The sequence below is a fragment of the Poromitra crassiceps genome, assembly GCF_964638095.1.
Source record: "Poromitra crassiceps genome assembly, chromosome: 28".
Lineage (NCBI taxonomy): Eukaryota > Metazoa > Chordata > Actinopteri > Beryciformes > Melamphaidae > Poromitra > Poromitra crassiceps.
The window spans coordinates 5,211,692-5,227,523 of NC_139651.1; the positions used below are offsets into that span (position 1 = coordinate 5,211,692).

Below are 15,832 nucleotides of genomic sequence, written 5' to 3' on the forward strand. Positions count from 1 at the left end.
ACTGCTGCTAGAACACCATCACCATGTTGACAGACTGCATCAGGTTCGCTTAGAGCTGCGACGAGACACGATCGCTATTAATAATACAGCCCATCTTACCAGACTAAACCACACAGCTGGGCTGCAACAGAGAGAAACATCCTATCCCCCCAAATTGAGATGCCACAGATTTGCCCCATTTGACCCAAATTGAATTCTGGTGCCAGTATGGAAAACTGGCAGGAAATCCTCTCCACACAGGAAATCAAAACTCAAAAAAGGGATATTCTAAAACAGCAGCGAGTGTGAGCGCTCGGTCCAAAGAAAGCTGGACTCACTGCCTAATGACTGAACCCTCTTCGCCACCTCCACTCCCCTCAGGCACTCGGAAGAAGACACTTAAGTTTTGCTGGCATCCAAAGATTCAAATAGTCACCTCTCAGTGCCAGTTTGGGCTGCCAATGTGTGAAGTTACCCATTAGGGCGTGTGTCCCACATAGCTTTTTTACCGGCAGAAAAGCGCTAGCGGGGCGCTGGGGGAGCAATTCGTCCCGGCGCCTCGTTAAAAAAAAGCGCCGTTTTCATGACGTTAACTCCACACAGCTGACTAATTAACAGCTGACTGTTGACAGCTAACACCAAGCTTACAACGCGCACAGCGATAAAAGCACAACACTCGCGAGCAACATTCAGTGTTTGGCTGAACTGCTCCCTCAAAGAAGCTTTTCTGTCTCTGTTGTGATCGTTTCTGTGAGACATCATTGTCACAGTCTCATTGGCTGCCCTTGTGCTTGTCTTGTGTTTGGGCTAATCTGATTGGCAGTCCACATACCCAATTGAATAAATAGATGCATCTTGCTTGTTCTTTGACACAAACCTTGTCTTTTTGTAATCTTTTTTAATTTATTTTAATTTATTTATTTAGCACATATTAAAACATACAGAAATACTGATAGTTATCAAGATAAACAAGAAAAGAAATGTGCAAAGTAGAGGCAAGAGACCCGCAAGGGCCTTTCTGTTTGCTCTTTTCTGTTATGTTTTATGGAAAGCACTTTGAATGGCCTCTGTGTATGAAATGTTCTACACAAATGAACTTGCCTTGCCTGACTTAAAAGAGTGGAGACGTACTGTATGTTAGGTCACTGCATCTGTTTCACACAGACAAATGATGATGAGCAACCAGACAAAGCAAACAGATACACAAACACCCACAGCTCAACTGTCAAGACACCTGCTGTGTGAATTTTATTTTATCAATATCGCAACCACTTCCTAACATTGTAGCTCTGCCCTACAGTAAGTAGGGAAGTAAGTGGAAAGAATAGTATGCGTCTCATAGCCAACGCAAACTTCCCTGAATATGATGATTAATGGTGGAATAATCACCTAAACATTGCAATAAATCACGTGTGAAACATTACTCTAGGAGCATCTGTGTGTGGTTAATTAGAGACAGCTCAGCAAGACACTTGAACGCACTCTCTGCAGGCACGAGTTGATCAACAGCAGTGTAAACGGCATGAGAAACCAAACTGCCATTTATGTCTTTGTAAATCTGCAATAGTTGACACTTTATGGAGGCGGCTGTCTCGTTACATAGACCCCTACTGTTTGCCATTTCAGCTAGTTTGCATGTTTGCGTTTCAGAATCAAGTTGGACTTACGAGTGTCTTTATTTTATGTGTATTTTTACAGCTGGTAAGGAAGGCTGGATCAGCTTCTACTCACACGCATCGGACCTCAAGGTGACCTCATATCATTTTTAACCTAAATTTAACTTCCTCAATTATTATTTGTGTCTATTTGGCATCATTGTCACATTGCTAATAATTAATAACAACAACAACAACAACAACAACAACAACAACGCTATTAAAAATGTTTTTTTAGAGTGTATTAAAGTTGAGTTGAAATGGTTTTTGCAGAGCATTAACTTCCTCATCGTTGACCTATTTCCGAGTGACACGTTGATTGCAGGCGGGGCCAGAGTCTGTGAGGAATTTGATTGGACAGCAGGCCGCTAGAGAGGCGGGACTAACGTTTGGGGAGTTGATTGAATCGTTGGAAAGTGGGTGCGTCACTAGCATCAGAGTTGGATGCTAGTCTCGCTCGCTAATGTTAGCCTAACGCTAATGTTAGCCTAACACTAACGTTAGCCTAACGTTACCAGAGCAAGGGAGGCGTACCCCTCGAGCTACCGGTGGCAGAGACGAGGGAGATGATTATTTCATCCTGGGAGTGAGACGGTACATGTTTGTGCCCACTGGTTATGAAGACAACATGATTGAATTTTCATGTGAAAAATCAACAAAATTAGATTTTTGTGAATCTTTTGGCATACATTGTTAAATGCACTGCACTCTATTACCAGGGATGTGCTCTAAAATAGTTACAAAGTAATTTCTCATTTCTGCTCGACTCTGAGGCCATTTACACCTGGCATTAACATGCGTTTTCTGCCATCAGATTGCAATCAGATTGTATTTTATCACTTCAGCCTGATTCCATTTACACCTGGCACTAACATGCGTTTTGGGTGAACAGATTGCAATCCGATTGCTCTCCAGCTCGAACGTCATCACGCGCGCGCTCCCTGAACGTGTGCATGCATGTTTGCATACATGCACAGGGAAATAGAGGTTATTGTTAAGCTCAAATGCGCAGTGAATGTCCCCTTCACCTGGACAAAACGATGGCCGATCACGCAGCACTGCATCTATATCTTTATAAAAAGGACACGTTGCTCTGCCCCTGCCACTTTTCTTGTTCTTGTCCTTGGCCTGTCTGTAAGCCGTGTTTCCATTACTAAATATCGTAATAAAAATCGGGTAATGCAAACACGTAAATTTCGAAAAACCTCCCAAATATTGCAAAAAGCTTTTGCGCTCTCATGAGGTAGTTTTTCAGACGTGTCGATATAGCAGTTTTCTCTGTAGGTTCTTCTCCCATGGAGCTGGGAGACACTGGGTCCGTGACACACACACATAGCCTACATACGTTTTCCGTGCATGTCATTGGCTGTAACCACCTGTGTTGCGTTCAGGTAACATCCTAAATTACAATGTTATACAATTGAGAGCATAATTTATCTTTTATATGAAAGGAAAATGAGCGGGAAAGGGTTCGAACCCTTTCTCCCTCATTTTCCTTTCATTTTCCACTCCTTTTCCAAAGGAGAAGTGTTGATATAAAAGAGAAATTATGCTCTCAATTGTATAATATTGTAATTTAGGATGTTACCTGAACGCAACACAGGTGGTTACAGCCGTGGCAAAACCTCCGAGATGAGGGCACACACCGGTGCGGTGCTGCCAGGGAATTGCGTTCAGGACAGGTGTGCGCGCCGTCACCGACTTCCGAAGATTATGTATTTCCGGTAGTTGCTGAATGCGTTTTGAGAGGACGCATTGCATTTACACTTGTGTTAAATGTTGTCATAATGCGTCCCTGACCACCTCCGGAGGTGGTTTGGCCGATCAGATTGCAATCCTTCTTCATTGCGTTTTGGGGGTGTTTACACCTGTACTTTCAAGTGATAAAATACAATCGGATTGCAATCTGATGGCAGAAAACGCATGTTAATGCCAGGTGTAAATGGCCTCTGTGATGGTGTCCACAAGTTCCATCAAGCTCAATGTAATTTATTGAAGACATTTTCAATGACAGAAATAACAGAGCAGGTAGGAAAAACCCACCTCATGCGGCAGATGAAGGAGCGTCGGGAGCCCATGCACATCCTCATGGAGGACTGCTGTCCCTCCTTCTTCACTGTTCCTGTCTTGAGGTCCAGGATTCGCCCTGTTAACAGACAAGCAACAAGTCGAGTTAACATTATAAAAAGCAGTGCCAGGATATAAACAAATTGGAATTTAAAGGTTTACAATTCTGAGTTGGAATGAAATGTTGAGGGCTGAAGTTACCAATGAATAATAAAAAAAGAAATGCGCCCTTCTCACTCTATTTGGGTGGTTTTTGACGGCTAATAGTAAACACAACAACAACACAAATAGACCCGACAGAGACGGGCAAGTGCTTCACCATCCACCAAATGTCAACAAATATACCCGTTATTTGTTAGGGCCCTATTTTTATTACCAGACATTCAGGGAGCACAAACAGCCGTAAACGTGCTAAATAGGCTGAGGAGGAAGAGAGCGTCTCAAGCAGAAACACTAATCCAATTGAACCCTAAACACTGATAACCTGACTCCGCCAGATGGGGCGGTAGTGAGTTCACAAGTTCACAATACCGCCACATTTGTGAAACAGAATGTGAAGCAAACCCATCCATCTGGCAGCGCCGGGTTAAAAACGCTGAGAACAACGAGAGTGTTTTTTCTTTCCCTCTGGACACCATGATCATGACGATCAAGGGAATGACATCATGATTAAATAAATCCGGCCCCGTTTTTACATGCTGGAAAAAAATATGGACAACTATAATAATTGAATTTAAGATATTGAAATGCTTTATAGATAACTTATTTTAGAGACTTCAATCAAAATGTCACACAAGTCAAGCACAAAGATAAACAAGTGTAGGTTTGTTCAATTCTATTATAAATATGTAATCAATCAAACTGCCTCAAAACACTGACTGGCTGATTCCTAATGAAAAAGGCCAATATCGGCCCCATATATCGGTCTCAAGTGATCTAAGCGCTCAGTCATTTCCAAAAGCAAATGATGATCATAGCCGTCCAGACGGGGACCAAAGGAAAATAGAAGAATTCCTGTGAAGGCGTGAGGAGACAGCTGATCGCCGTCGCTGCCAGAGGAAAGAACAGTTCAATACAACAGAGAGTCCCGGGAGCCGAGCGAGAAGCTCCCTCAGTGAGAGCAGTCTGCTCCTCTCTCTCACTGTATCCTGGCTGGCTGGAGCAGAAAGCTGAGCACTTCTGGCGCTTCCTTTTCATATTTTGGATCGTGAAAAAAGTTCAGAATGGGGATACACGATATTGGATGTTTTTGCCGTTAGCTTATATCGATATTTTCAAAAATCTTTTGGCCGATGCAGATACATGCGCGCATTCCCCCCCCCACCTAATTTCATACAACATCTTGTCTCTCCTGTATTTATTTAGTCATTTATTTACCAGGGACGATGCACATTCATCAACATGTCACTTTCCACATCCATGTAAATGAGTTAGCGAGAGAGCTCATTTCCATCTGTAGTCGCTGTAGAGGAACTAACACATTATTATTATTATGCGTTACCCTTATCATGGAGGCCCACTGGCAGATGCTTGAAATACAATGCTTTTCAAAATGTACACATTCACTGGCCAAAGTAAGAAAACTTAAACTTAAATCTACTCAACTTAGGTTTTGTAAAACATGCCATATTTGTATTTATACATTTTCCTTCAAACAAAACGGTAAGATTCCTCCTACTTCAACAGGATTGGATGATGCTCTCCCTCCCCGAGCCTGTCATATCCGCAGAAATGTTTGTTTCGGACTGATGCCAATATTTCATTTGAAAGCCTTTATCGATGTACCAATGGCGTGGTGATATCACCGTGCATCCCTAGTTCAGAGAAAACCATGAAGTCAATGGGAAGGCTGTATACTAGCAGTCGAATGTTTGGACTGGTAGTGTACCTTAATGTGGACAACTGAGTTGCAAGCGATGGTTGCATCTCCGCATCAACCTCTAAATCACTATTAATTATTAATATTAATATTATTATTACTAGTAGTAGTATTAGCATTAGTATTAATTATTATTATTCATTATTGTTTTTGCCGATTTATATTAAATCCTCTCTTTTACCTAAATCTACTTGGAACCAATCTAAGTCACAGAAGACTTTCTCTTATCTCAGTTCAAAACTCCCTGCTGCATCAGATCACTGCTAAACTGCAAATGTGATCGTCTGGAAAACACTGAGCAACATTAAGGATGATGTCACAACAAGCACTGGTGATGTCATGTCATGCCGCACAATCGTCAAGTGATGTCATACCCACTGATGATGTGGATGACGTGGTATGAGTTGTTGACATGAGTTTGGTCACAACCACACACAAAAAAGTGCACCCCCATGGCGCATCGTCTCCAGAGCCTCCGCCCTAAAAAAAAATCGAGCGGGAGCAGCATCTTTGTTCTAGACTTGTGTGACATTTTGATTGAAGTCTCAGAATAAGTTATCTCGAAAATATTTAAATCACTTAAAGGTCTCCATATTTTTCACCATTTAAAAGCCGGGCCGGAGGGCACTTTGCTCATTATTTAATTTCCTTGATCCTCGTTAAGTGTCCAGAGGGAAAGAAAAAAAACAATCTAATTGTTTCGGCTCAATTGAATGAGTGTTTCTGCTTGAGACTCTCTCTTCTTCCTCAGCCCATTTAACACACACAGAGGCGTTTGTTATCGCCGAATGTCTCGTCATGAAAATAGGGCCCTAAGAAATCGAGCGATCGAGCGTGCGCAGCTATTTTCACTTACAAAATTGCTTCCCAAAATTCTCTGCTGCTGTGATTTCCTCATCTAATCTAAAGCCCAATGCTGACTACCCCCCCGTCCCCCCCCACACACACACACACCCCTCTAAACCCCCTGTCCCTATGACAGTATGTACCGTACTCAACTCAAATTTGATGAGAAGTCCCAAAAAGAATTGGCCAAGTGGTTTGTTTTATAAATTTTTTCCTGGTAGAATGTAGAATGAGTGTGGTAATAATATTAAGCTTTGCGTGAGAGCTGCATAGCATTACTCCATCACTATAACCTGGTACAATTAGTCTCTCCATCATTATCATTAGAACCGAGGCTGAGGCATTCCAGATGGGAAAGGAATTCTCCGCATCTTGCAAACATAAAGGTGACTGGAGCTCGACACACACTCGTGCCACACGGCCATGATGACGTGTGCTGTGAAGCAGATGCATAGAAGAGGCGGAGGATGACCGTGGACTAGAGGTATGTATGATAAACACAAAACAGACCCAGTGACATCACCGTCAAATTTGCCCCAAAGAGCACAGAACACAGACACACACACGCACACGCACAATCAATGTCACACATAGTCTCACACACAGTCACATGTACAGCCTTTGTGACTGTCCAAATTTAGAATGGCACGTTCCGGTCGACGAAGACGTCAGGTTTGGATCGCCTTCTGACAACAGACTACATATGCGCAGCGTGTGTATGTACACACACACACACACACACACACACACACACACACACACACACACACACACACACACACACACACACACACACACACACACACACACACACACACACACACACACACACACACACACACACACACACACACACACACACACACACAGGGTTCAGGTTGCCGTGACTGAACTGACGAAGGTTATTTATATCATGGAATGAATCCGATGTTTTCCCGGTCTCTGAGCATGGCTGTTGAACAGACACATGGTGTTGTAAAAATGTGGATCAGATCAGAGCACCCTTTGTCCCAAAAACAAGCATGGATTCGCACTAGCTGTGAACGCACATATATATGCAAATTTGCGAAATGCAGGATGACAGGGGGCAGCCCACCTTACTCTGCCTCTGTCACTATGCATTTTTGAAATTGTCTACGTTTCCATTCTCCATAGTATTAAATTAACCTTTGCCCTATTTCCATCTGTAAATATAAAGGGTTGTTATAGCTAGGAGGCAAGCACCACTATTGTGATTGGGAGGAGGAGAGGTTAGCTTATACCACTAGGCTGATATCACACTGACTTGTCAACTTGTTACACTCGATTTCCTTCGTTGGTCTGACATTGTTTCCACTGTAACCACTTACCGTGAAGGAGATTCCACTGTAACCACTTACCGTGAAGGAGATTCCACTGTAACCACTTACCGTGAAGGAGATTCCCCAACGGGGTTTCCATTTCCCCCTAACCAATCACTAGACACCAACAATGGATCCACCTGAATAATCCAGTGTGAAAGTGCAAAAAAGAAAAGAAAATCCCCTTTGAATAAAAGCCTCCAAAGCAGAGCGCTGTTTGGATTTCAAACTAAGTTGTACTGTTAAAGCCCCATTCAGCAACTTTTCCAAGTTTCGCTATTGGAGAAACAGCGCCCTCTGGCTGCAATAGTATCGGTATCGATATCGCCGTTCAAAGTCAACGAAACACAGCGCCAGATGTACATGCTCTATGTACATGTTGTGACATGGGGTACTCACCACGTGATGAAATAATCATCCATAGTTACGTGAAACGTCATTTTCGTAGCAAATCCGCACCGAGTTACTTCCTTGTTTTCATGAACACAACGCTCCCGCTGTAGAGCGCACGTGTGCATCTTGCCTCTGGGACGCAGGCACCAAAACTGCTTAGTCCCAGGAGAGGCCTTTGGAGGGCGGTGTGTGAGCAATAGAGGTGACATTCTCCCTGTTACAAGTCACTCTACCATCTTCAATGACTAAAAAGCTGTTATATTAAGGTGAAAAAGTGACTGATTGGGGCTTTAATTGATTTAGAACAGCCTGCATATACCAGCGTCCATTTCATCTATTAGTGGGTGCAATCGTTGGTCCGGCGCACTTGACAACAGCTTGATGATTAGTCCCGCCCACTATGCTGTTTATCGGCACTGCTTGGCTAATCATTAACCCCGCCCTCTGCATCGATTGGACCGAAAGTTCTTTCAACATGAGAAATAGCTGTTGCGTGTCACGGTGCCAGACCAGAAGCCGCCGACCCGGTTCGAGGGGGGGCGGACTCGGGAGGTCTGGAGACCCAGGCAACCCATATCAACCAGACCACCTACGGAGGCGGTCAGAGATGCTCTGCTGGCCTCATTAATAACAAAGTGTGAATGTAATGTGTTGTCTCAGATTAACACGTAGCACCTACTTAAACGGAAAGAGAATTCAGCACGCATGTTCTTCCAACAAATGACAACCGAGCAGATGTCAGGCAGCTTAGAAAGTGATCTACTTGCCAAATGGATTGTCAGGATGCTGGTGGTGGAGGAGGAACGAGGAGCAAGACGAGGTGTTTATTGCCAATTGTAAAAAGCTGCTTCTTGGCAAGAGAAGAGGAAATTCAATCGCATTGTGTTGTATAGCAGAGATGCATTTTGAGTGTTGGGCTCAATCTAATCCAGTTAAATTCTTCACAGACACCCATCCATGATGCAAGACGCATGCAATGCAGGTGGTGGAACTAGGGCCCAGTAATTCAACCGTGGTGTTTGAAATGTGATTTTTCCACCTACAGATCTGCAATCAACCTTTTTTTTGTTTTTGTACTTTTTGCTCTGAACAAATGCAGTGTGCGATGCAAATATCAAAACAATGTGAACATGTCATGTATAGGGCTTCCCTAGCAGCCTCTACATTTCAGCATCTTCTGTTTTCAGCGAAACACTCTGACAATAAGGGTTTGCCGCAAACGGTTCTGAAAGAATATTCATGCAAACAACAAAAGAATAGCTACCAGAAAAGATTTGACAATGTTTTCCATCTGATATGGAGATGACTGCAGTGCAGGCTGGACCTTACTGTGGCAAATCTTTCTGAGTAAACCAATCCCAACTCAAATATTGTGCATCCGTGTGAACCCGCGTTATTAGGGGAAATCACATTACTTCACTTGTGTGTGTGTGTGTGTGTGTGTGTGTGTGTGTGTGTGTGTGTGTGTGTGTGTGTGTGTGTGTGTGTGTGTGTGTGTGTGTGCGTGTGTGTGTGTGTGTGAGTGAGTGTGTGTTTCTCTTTGTCCCGGGACGAGCTCTGCAGGTCCAGTGTACTCTGGCACCAAATGACTTGGGAAAAACTGCAGAGTGGAGGAAGACAAACATTAATAACACTGATATTTCACTTCCACACAGCAAAGGCCTGCGCAGTTTGAGAAAGCGTCGGACAGAAAACACAGTTAGGGGCGTTTGGGTAGCGCAGCGGTAGATTCCCTGCCTACCAACACGAGGGTCGCAGGTTCGAGCTCCCGTGTTGCGCCCCTTGGTCGGGCGTCCACACAGGCACAATTGGCCGTGTCTGGGGGTGGGAAGCCGGATTAAGGGTAATGTAATGTGGTGTAATGGTTAGGCGATGATGAGATTTCATTTCATGGAATGGGATGGTTGCTGATGCATTTCTGAATGGCATGATCAGTAGGATTTTGTTTAAGGATTTTCCTGTAGTGGGTACGGTTTCCTGGCCGCTGCACTAGTGCCTCCTCTGGTCAGTCGGGCACCTGTTTGGGGGGACGGGAACTGGGGGGAATAGTGTGATCCTACCAGGTGCAACAGGAGGAATTGGCCAAGTACAATTGGGGAGAAGAATAGGGGGAAAACATTATAAAAAAGAAAATGGTGAGTGCAGCTTTTTTCTTTTCTTTTCTTTTGTGCAGCTACATGTCAATGTTCTCCAAAACAACTTAACCACCTCCGTCCAGTGAGTTGTTCTACCTGTGGTGTTCTATCTCAAACATTCTAACTTACGTTTATGAGCGCCTGCTGTATAGCCGCACGCCATCTTGATTCTGCACCAAAGAACTTACAGTTGATAAGAACCAATAAGGTTGTTCCATTGCAACATCACGGCAGCAGCGCTGTCAAAAAAGCACCAGCTTCATCTCTCGCCTTCAATAGTCTTTGTCTGCACTACAGCACAAGTTACGCCTCAAACAGTATCCCCTCCGTAACGTAACGTAAGCAAGCTGCAATATTTCTGAGACATCAACAATTCAAAAGCGATTTCAAAGCTGACGGGTTTATTGGAAAGAGCGTGACTCGAAATGGCCCAATTAACATTGTTACAGCAGCAGGCAGTGGGCTTAGCTAACGCAGCTAGCTAACAGCTGCTAGTAGCTAGCTAGATAACATGCCCGGCATGGCGGCGCCCACTCATTCTGTCAGAATCTAATTGCCATACATGCGACTATAGTCCTTCCATTGAGTCATAAATCATCGTTCCATTTCAGCAAAAGATGATAATTAAAAAAAAAAACTTTGAGCACAAAATTTGTCAAAAGATATTTGGCAAACAGTGTGGCGGTCAGGATATGACTGAGAGACTTCTTAAAAATGACAACATGCACAGGCTGGGGGCTTTAAGTGAATTGGATGGGTTGTTGGTATGTAAATGAGGACAATTTCATCTCATTTCTTGGGTGAACTAGGGCCTTCTGCTCTGCTGCCAGGTCACAGACACAAATAAAAGCAGAGGAAAGCCAGAGAACAGCTTTAGGATAAACAGACCGTTTTGCTGCATTTGGACTTTCAGAGAGACATGAAAATTCATCGCCTGCTGTTCGTTTCACAATGAGCAGACATAAGCCAGAGCCAGGAGCCAGAATGTGCCTCTATCTCACCGACGGCGTCCATTCATTCCTCCCCGTCTGCACACTGCTATCCATCTGTCTGTCCCTTTGCAGTAACAAAATATCAGCCCTTTCCATCTGCTCATCTAGCTGCCGCATATTTCCTGCTTCTTCCATTGTTCTTCCTGATGCAGGAGGAGGAGAAGCAGCAGAGAGATGAGATGGCTCCGTTATGGCTGCTGCACGGTGCACCTCCTCACTCCTTTCCAGTTCATCTGTCTTTCCCTGCATCATCCCAGGCCCGACACAAGGCACTAACTATCATGTGTTAGTCTGGGAGCCTGGCGAATCGGCCAACTCATGTTTCATTTGCTCTGGCACATACAGTATATGCGTCTGGTCTCTCTCCCATTCAGATAGATTTCCACCCGAACACCTGCAGTGGGTTGCACCAGCTGTGCGTAAGTTGAAACGTAAGCTAGTTTGAACGTAAAGTCTCACTAAGTCCGAGTTTACGCACTACTAAAAATATTTGGGTTGCACCAAGTGAAATAGTTACAACGTAGGCATGAGTTAGAACTTAAAATTTACACCTACGTCTTACTAGGTGTAAAGTCCTCCGTAAAATAGCAGTTGGCACGAATTGCAACTTGGCACCGTGGCGCATCGTTGTTTTGCGTCGATAACGTGTTCTCCGTGATAAATTATTACACCCTTTGATATTTATGACTCACGCTTTTGTTTCCCACAAGCTGCAGCACTGCATACAAATTAAAATAACAGCAACAATTTAGCGAGGCAGGATGGTGGTAAATTAGCCTACAATACTGATGAAGAGCTCACAGATAAACGTTAACAGTAATATGGACCTAAACGAACGTTACTCAATAACGTTCTCATTTGGTTAGTGTTGATGAAATATGAAAGCACTAATTTGCGGGGGGCAACATGTCCTGTTTTCACTCCACTTACTTAAACAACGGTAAATAAACACCGTTTCCACTGTGCTTTTCACTGATTGGTCACAGATACTGTACACGTCATTTTCTGCGACACTATTTTGGTTAGTATGAAGTTTAGGGTCTACTAGTTAAGATGTACCTTACGTCTCCGTGGTGCAACTCAACAAAGACACAACTTTAGTGTCAAACTAACTAGTTTGAACTAGTGTCCTCTAGTAAGAGAGTGGCGTCAGCGGAGGACCAAAATGCAAGAATCATTAGCCAATGAACAGCCAGGAATGGGTCTCGCGCTACTTTTGCATGCTAAAACAAAGCCGATAATGTACAATTTGATTCATTTCAAGGGATGAAAAACCCTTTCAAAGTACAACACTGTCTATTTTGATGCAACTCGACACTAGTGCTGCTTTTTTTACTGAAGAGTTCCACTTTCTACTTCCTGGAAAAAAAACTGGTCCATTGGAGTGAATGGAGATGTCGGAACTCTTCTATTATACAGCTCTGGTTTGAACGTAGCAGTTAGTGTGGACTTTACACCCTAACTTAAGACAGAACTTACGTTCAGCTGGTGCAACAGGCTGCTGAAAACTAGGGATGCACCGATCCACATTTTTTCACCTCCGATCCGATTCCGATACCTGAATTTGGATATCTGCCGATACCAATATTATGCCGATACCAATATTTTTCTTGAATATACAGTATAGGCAAAGATTTGGCCAATTAAAGATTTTTTTTTACATATACCTTGCAAAAAGCAGACAAAATTAAGAAAATATAGCCTACAAGGCTGGAATTGGGGGGGGAAAAAAACGATTCCGATCCGATCCGTGAATTAGTGCCAATATCGGCACCCGATACCGATATTGGATCGGATCGGCCCCATCCCTACCAGAGAGATGAGATGGCTCCGTTATGGTTGCTGCACGGTGCACCTCACTCCTTTCCAGTTCATCTGTCTTTCCCTGCATCCATCCCAGGCCCGACACAAGGGGACAGTCCACTAACTATCATGTGTTAGTCTGGGAGCCTGGACACAAGGGGACAGTCCACTAACTATCATGTGTTAGTCTGGGAGCCTGGACACAAGGGGACAGTCCACTAACTATCATGTGTTAGTCTGGGAGCCTGGACACAAGGGGACAGTCCACTAACTATCATGTGTTAGTCTGGGAGCCTGGACACAAGGGGACAGTCCACTAACTATCATGTGTGTTAGTCTGGGAGCCGGGACACAAGGGGACAGTCCACTAACTATCATGTGTGTTAGTCTGGGAGCCGGGACACAAGGGGACAGTCCACTAACTATCATGTGTGTTAGACTGGGAGCCTGGACACAAGGGGACAGTCCACTAACTATCATGTGTTAGTCTGGGAGCCTGGACACAAGGGGACAGTCCACTAACTATCATGTGTTAGTCTGGGAGCCTGGACACAAGGGGACAGTCCACTAACTATCATGTGTTAGTCTGGGAGCCTGGACACAAGGGGACAGTCCACTAACTATCATGTGTGTTAGTCTGGGAGCCGGGCGAATCGGCCAGCTCATGTTTTATTTGGTCTGGCACATCATGTGTCTGGTCTCTCTCCCATTCAGATAGATTTCCACCCGAACACCTGAAAACGCTCTGGCCAATCACAACCCCCTTTATTACACGGCTTTGCTTAATGCTCAATTCTGACTGGTCAATCATGGCATTCTACGTATATGTTATTTCTGTACAGCAGGCAGTTGCTATGAACTTTGTTCTGGCAGACTCTGGAGGACCAGTCATATCCATCTGCAAAAAGAAGTCAGGTCAATGTAATCAGTACAAGAACCTCTGCTTGGCGTCGGGGTCCTGCATCACCCTGTCTGGGGTTGTTTTTTTGCGATAATGACCTGCTCGCTGTAGCCTACATTATCCCTGATTTATCTCATATGGGGCGCGGCAGGTTTGATACCATAACTGACAGAGGAGCGCCAGAGACGGCTTCGGGCAAAGATTTACCTATTATCAGACTGCCAATATGATGCAGGTTCCTCTCTGACCACAGCTAGTGAATGTTTAATTCTTATTTTGTACTCATCAGTGGTGGCAGTAATAAAACCTGCTTTGAAAGCTTCCCTATCTGGCTTTTCAATGGAGATGTTTATTCTCCCACGATGGTCTTCAGAGGCTTCTCCACCCTGCCGAGGACAAAGTTCTGGCTGAATGGGTGAATAAATACATGGAATCTCTCTTGGAATTTTTGGCCTAACCATGGTCAAATTCAAAAGGTGTTATATTGGCACGGCTTGATTGTCAGCTTCAATCAAAAAGATCAGCATCGATCTCTCAAGCTTCAAAAACCCCACATCACGCAAATACTAGGAAGAAAAGATGTGGCCACGTGAGATCTCGTCAAAAGGGCGGGGTCATTATTTAATGGGACACACCCTCAAAATGAGGTTAAAACAGTGAATTCCTTCCAAGACTAAACGACCTCTGACCTCTCTGCAATGACATCACTGTTCTAAAGCACAGGTGACATGGAGTCAGGGGCCTTCCACTTTGTGAAAAAGAAATCATCTGTCAACAACTTGTGTGATGATGATTGTGACTGCATTAGCTTTTTCTGTTTTGGTGACCCTCAAATTCATCGCACATGCCGGCCCCATTGAATAGTTTACACGTGACGTGAATAGTCCTTGGGCAAGATTCTGAACGGCACATTGCTCCCGATGGCTGTAGCAGAACCTCGCGTCTTAACGTGGTAGCTTGCCGCCATCGTTGTATGAATGCCTGTGTGAATGGGTGAATGTGCCTACTCATTGTAAATCACTTTGCATAAAAGTGCTATCTAAATGTAACCTGGTAAACCAGCCCGTCACGTGAATTCACATTTCATTTGGTTCTGCGTGACGGTCTGGCCCCAAAGCCAGTGGGGGGGGGGGTTTAGCAGAAGAGCCAATCAGCGACTGCGCTGTGATTGACAGCGCAAGTTGGCCAATCAGGAACGCTACTAGCACTGCACTAACAAAACAATAATGGCCGCCTCCTTGCCTGATCGTCTCGAGGAGTCATGTCAGCGTTTGTCTAGTCTAAACAGCCATAAAGTGCAGTTATTGCAGAAATAGACTCAATAACAACAATTAAACAAGTACAGGAGTATCGCCGCAACCACAGAGTTTCTCGGCGGAAAATATGTTTTTGCCATTCTCCCGAGTGGATTTGGGTTTGACTGGATCCGACCCTGATTGGCTGAAGGAGTTGTCTGTCAAGGCAACTACGCCCGCCCCATGCTCCCGCCCCTGCTAAGGACTGGGTGAAGAGTTGGGGCCAGACCGTCATGCAGAACCAAATGAAATGTGAGTTCACGTAACGGGCTGGTTTACCAGGCTAATATAAATGCATTTCCATTTACCATTTACCAACTATTATTAGTATTAAAAATGGGTATGAGTGTTAAACCCTTACTTCATCAATTTACTAAACATTCAGCGAGGCGAAACCATGCAAGCCAGGGAATCACAACTCAGCAGAGACATGATTTTAATATATTTTGTATCACCCTGTTTGCTTCCATCGCACTGTTTTTTTATTCATTTTGACGCGTCGATCTCTTGAAATGCATTAATATGACAACATGACCGAGTCACTTTC

At 44.2% G+C, this 15,832-nt stretch overlaps 1 protein-coding gene across 1 annotated transcript in view; it reads right to left on the reverse strand.

Moving 5' to 3' along the window:
* The window catches only part of arnt2 (aryl-hydrocarbon receptor nuclear translocator 2), a 92,286-nt gene that overhangs the window by 49,418 nt on the left and 27,036 nt on the right, over positions 1–15,832 (reverse strand). The window contains exon 6 of the mRNA XM_083662201.1: positions 3,678–3,780. Within this exon, the coding sequence (XP_083518327.1) occupies positions 3,678–3,780 (103 nt within the window). The remainder of the gene's footprint in view (positions 1–3,677; positions 3,781–15,832) is intronic.